The sequence below is a fragment of the Pyrus communis genome, chromosome 7 (genome assembly GCF_963583255.1).
Source record: "Pyrus communis chromosome 7, drPyrComm1.1, whole genome shotgun sequence".
Classification (NCBI taxonomy): domain Eukaryota; kingdom Viridiplantae; phylum Streptophyta; class Magnoliopsida; order Rosales; family Rosaceae; genus Pyrus; species Pyrus communis.
The window spans coordinates 24,924,811-24,930,298 of NC_084809.1; the positions used below are offsets into that span (position 1 = coordinate 24,924,811).

Sequence of the window (5,488 nt, forward strand, 5' to 3'; positions counted from 1 at the left end):
AGGACCAAATTGATTTGCGACATCTATTTTCAAGGACTACATTGATTGATTTTCAATTTTATGGATCATCTTGACATTAAGAGTCAATTTCAAAGACCATTTATGATAAAAATCCTTAAACCAATAGCATAGTAAAAATTTGAATTTTGAGCCTGCATTCAAAAAAATGAAAGGTTTGTGATCAATTCAGAGACTTCCTACCTATAGTCGGAATTGCCCATTTTATATAACACTTGACAAAAATTATTTCTATTAAAAGTCAATAAATACCAATGTCGTTTAATCAATCTACTATTAGTAAATAGATAAGTAAGTTATAATACATGTATCAATTTTTTTTATATCTTTTTATATAGTTTAATAAACAAACGATCTTAGATTTCTAGAATTTGTACAATTATATCTGTCCGTCGGATGATGATACTAATAAATACTCATCTTTCTTCTTGTTTTCTTTCATTGGATCTCATCGATTCTAGTCAAACACAAAGTCGAGGGTTTTTCTTGCCAATTCCGCCGAACCTTGCAAAATTTCAAATACTCAAAGGTCCCAACTTGTGTTGCATCCGAAACAAACAGAATGGCGGTTTCACTCTCAAGAACTCCTCAACCCTGTGTTGGACAAATCTCAATCATGAACAAGTTTCACACCATCTCATCCAAAACCCTCCGCAGTTGCAATCCCCTTTTCAAGCCCTGCACTCAAACCCTCTTCCTCAGCTCCCAAAAACCCAAAACCAATCTCCAATATCCTCCTCGCAACACAATGCGATGCCTTTTCACCGGCATCGTCGAGGAAATGGGCCGAGTCAAGCAACTGGGCACCGCCCAAAACGGCGGTTTCGACATGAAAATCGGCGCCAAAACCGTTCTGGAGGGCGTTCACCTCGGGGATAGCATTGCCGTCAACGGAACGTGCCTGACCGTGACTGAATTCGATACCCAGTTGTCGGATTTCACAGTCGGGCTGTCGCCCGAGACGCTTAGGAAGACGTCTCTGATCGAGCTCGAATCGGGATCACTTGTGAATTTGGAGCGGGCGGTGCAGCCCACGAGCCGAATGGGCGGGCACTTTGTGCAGGGTCATGTGGATGGCACAGGGGAGATAGTGTCCATGGAGCCCGAGGGCGATTCGCTGTGGATCAAGGTAAAGGCATCGAAGGAGGTGTTGAAATATGTGGTGCCGAAAGGGTTTATAGCAGTAGATGGAACTAGTTTGACTGTGGTGGATGTGTTTGATAAAGAAGAGTGCTTTAATTTCATGTTGGTGGCTTACACTCAGCAGAATGTGGTGCTTCCGTTGAAGAAGGTCGGGTCGAAGGTTAATTTGGAGGTTGATATACTCGGGAAGTATGTCGAAAGACTTCTCAGTAGTGGGTTTGTTGAGTCAATCAAATCTTCATGACTCATAAGGTACTACTTAGTTGTAGTTTGTTTACTGCAATCCTGAATCCTGATTCGGTTTCGTGTATTATTACATTATGTAATGCATACTTGTTCTTGTATTCTTTCTCGTTCAATAAAAATTGAAAAGGTTATTTGCGTAAGAGATTCAGATTTTAAGTGGTTCGGATTGATTTTTAGTGGGAAGGAATATTGCAGTTGTAAGTTACGAAATGTGTAATATGTAGGAGATCATCTTTAGCGTAAACATGCCTACATTTATCACAACAGGCGAACAAGATTACCCTTGAGGTCAATGAAGATAATTCAAGTGTTGTACTGGTGTTTGAAAACAACGTACTGGATAGTGCATCTTTAACAGATCAGAAGCCACCTGATACAGTTTTGAAATGTGGAGTTCGCTATGTTGAAATCTTTTTTGCTGAAGCTCTGATGGAAATTTGTTCTTTCTTTCTTGTGCTTGGCTCCTAGTCTGTATAAAGCTACTAAATCTCTCTATTTCTGCCAATTTGGTCAATGGTTTCATGTGCGACATCTACAACAATTGTATGAGCTTGGGACAAAAAAAAAGAAAGAAAAAAGGAATGCAGCAATTAATTAGCTTATAAAAAAAATCAATCAATTAGCTTCTTGTGCTTAACTCCTTTAGTGGTATCAAGTGTTTTACTGTTTCCGCTCATTTTCTTTTCAAGGTCATCGCCTCTGTGGGTTGTACACACTTGTGATTGGGATAGTAACTGAACCAACTGGTGGCTGTAGGAATGCTGTTTGGAATTTTGGCCATTTTTAGCTTCTCTTTTTTGTTTTTTTATTGGAAGCGTATTTAGGTAGTGTTGCACTTTGGATAGTTGTTATATCTCGATTTTAAAACTTTGTTGTGTCATTGTTAGAGTTGTATTCTATTGATTGCTCTATATACTAATTGGATTATTATAGTTTTATGAAGTAATAAAAGTTTTGTTGTATCATTTTTAGGGCTTTATTGTACACAGACACATGCATGCCCTCACACGCACATAGATTTTCATTCCTTGTGTTTTCAGCACCAAGGGCAAAACTGTAAGCCTCTGATGGTCCTCAAGTGTCTTTGGGCATCAAATTGCACAGTAGAAAAAACATTCTGCAGTAGTGTGATGAAGATCTCGTTCTTGTATAGCAGTAGGGCATGCGATATAAATTATGTTAGTCGTGTAGCTCCCGTTCTTGTATAGCAGGCTGGTTTGGAATTTTTCTGTGTCAAGCTTTTACTCAAAACCAGTTTTTGATATATCATATACCCTCAAAACTCTCATCTTCCTTTTTTAGAAACTTAAGTATATTGTTCTCTAGTTTTCTCTTTACAGTGATTAGCGGGAGAAATTATTACGTGGTGTTCTGGATTACGGAAAATAGGTGGTTCCACCCAATTAAAATATTGCGTGTGTTTGTTTGAAGCTCAATGGGAGAAAGGTCACCTCTCTGTTGAACGTCAAGGGTTGAGGTAAGTTTTTTTCGTCCTAGTGTGTTGATTTCTTCCATCAGCTGATCTATGCTTTAAGTAGTTTTCAGACACAATCTTAAACACCAGACACGCCTTAGGCTAAAGGTTTGGCTCCATGAGCCAGTAAATCCAAAAGGAATGAATATTGTCTAGTATTTCTTCTACTAGTGGTTCTATTCTCCTTCCTCCCTGAGTACTGAGGTCTGTATCTTGTTCTGCTTTTCCTGCAAATTGAGCACCCAACTCTCGTTCGTAGTGCTTCATGACCAATTTTAGGCCTTTTTTTTTCAAATGAAAAACTTTCTGCTTTTAACATCCTCCAATTCTCTCCTGTCTTGGTCATAATTTTAGGAACAGCAATGGTATTTGTTCCCAGGGGAGTGACTGGCTCTTTATTGTGTTGTAATGGGCCGACGTGCTGTGTAAATTTTTGCAAAAACTACATTTGTGAACAAAGTCTTATGGGACTTGATTTCGAGAGAGTCTGAATAGCAGATCTCGATGTGAAATAGCTCGAACCAAGAATCACCATTGTTAGTGATGGCCTGATGGGGAACGTCGTCATCGCTAACTTTTCTCATAGTAGAGAGCAGACGCAGCTTGCCCAACATCAAGTTGCCAAGTTGGAGGTGGAGGGGACTCAGCTTTCATGGGGATATCATTCTACTTCACTTAGTCCACTTGCACAATTTGCCAAACCAACCACTACATTTCTCCCCATCTCAGCCGAAAGTGAGAAACAATGACAAGTTCATCATTCCAACCAAACAGCCGGTTCTCCTCTTTGTGAGCGTGGACGGATGAGTAATGTGCCAAAGATTCAACATTTCAATATAACATTTAAACAAAGAACGTGCGTGCCATGTGGACATTTGGTACACTTGTACGGTATTTGGTTGAATTGGGCAGGTTAGTCTGACTCCAAATTTAGTGGATATGGTGATCTGATCTCTCTCGTCTCCATGTCGGCAAGACTTTAATTTCTTTTTGTTATCCATACACCGGGGACTTTAAATTTGATTATCTGCTCCATATTTGAATAAAGATAACAAATATATAATTTGTCAAACATTTTGTTGTAAAAAAAATTATCAACGTTCTTTTTTTTTCCCTTCAAAAAAGGAACCACCTGATGATTTCGTTACGAAAATCCACCATTCTAGGAGCCAGAAAGACTCACACAGATATTTCAACATTCTTTTAACCGCCATCGTGTGATTCACAAATAAAAAATTATCAACATTATGCACTTAGGTGCAGCCATAACACCTTACAATCTACTCATGTTACAACACATATTTTATATACCTTAAACAACATTAAACTCGACTATACGTGCAATGGGGGTTGTTATTATTATTATTATTATTTTGGGTGTGCAAGAAACTTTGATAAGGTTGCTCTACAAAGAATTCATACTTTTGTGATAGGTAGCAAACCGACGTTGTAGTCAGCCTTTTCACGACGATGACAATGAAGTGTGGTAATAAAAATGATTGTTGGGGCTAAATTAGTAATTAGAGTCGCAACCTCCAAATTGTCAACCCACTCCGCCACCGCCCACTCTACACATCCCATTCCAAACCCAAAGATATAGGCCTATAATTTACTAGTGAAACAAGTGGCGCTTGCGTGGCACAATCTGGGACGTACACGTGGCCTGGCACAGTTGAGTGCGACTAGAAAAGATCGGCCTATGAGGGCTAACTTCGTCTCCATAACATCAACATCGACGTGCCGAGAAAATACCCAAACATTGAATGACGCATTTACCAACTTGCCCCTCCATTATTCTTGCCTTTCTGGATCGACTTTCCCCCCCTCTTACAAAACTAACCCTATCCTTTCTTTTCTTATGGGGTTTCCTTGATTCTTTTTCCCTTTAAAGTTAATAAAATAATACACACAATATTACATCCTTGATTAACTCTTGTTTTTGTCTCTAATGTAGGATTTTATTTTGGTATTTGTAAATGGATAAGAATAAAAATAAAAACATATTTATCATAATTAGTCGCAAGATCTTATAATTAACACAAAATTAAACATTTAAGTCAATTAGGAGATAATCTTAATCTGCTCCCACAAGAAAGACACCCAACTTATTTGCATATGCATATTCATTTTCGTCAACTCTCGACAGGTAAAAGGTCATGATCTTAATCCCTTAAGCTTGATTTTTCTCTATTGATTAAATTTTATATGAACAATTACATCTTACATCTGAACGTTAAAATGTTCGAACTGTGAAAACATTTACATCCAAGGCTGACGATATTCCAACGATAAGAACCTCCCTAACGAGTGGTCAGGTGCATGTGCAAGTTGGGGTACAGTTGAGGTTGAAGATATACACAACCCAAGTGGTGCAGGTGGAGCCCCTTATTGCTTCTTCCTCGGACCTCAGCGACATGACTTTACACATCGAAAATGTTACCCACGGGAGGGCATTTTAGACAATTGCAAACATCTGAAAAAGAAAGGTAAAGAGGGCAAAATAGGAATTCCAGGCCCAAGTTGGGACATGGTTGCCGCGTAAAGGCTCGAAGTTAACAACGACCAGCAGTAGCAGTTGTATATATGTGCCTGCCGTCGAAGCCCCTC

At 39.0% G+C, this 5,488-nt stretch overlaps 1 protein-coding gene across 1 annotated transcript; it reads left to right on the forward strand.

Moving 5' to 3' along the window:
- Positions 1-460: 460 nt before the first annotated feature.
- LOC137739681 (riboflavin synthase-like) lies at positions 461-1,569 on the forward strand. The gene has a single exon (XM_068479343.1). The coding sequence runs from the start codon at positions 581-583 to the stop codon at positions 1,403-1,405; it is 825 nt and encodes a 274-aa protein (XP_068335444.1). The 5' UTR covers positions 461-580; the 3' UTR covers positions 1,406-1,569.
- The last annotated feature ends 3,919 nt before the right edge of the window (positions 1,570-5,488 follow it).

Coding starts and splice junctions, on each gene's coding strand:
- LOC137739681 (XM_068479343.1), top strand. CDS start 581: ATGGCGGTTTCACTCTCAAGAACTCCTCAACCCTGTGTTGGACAAATC.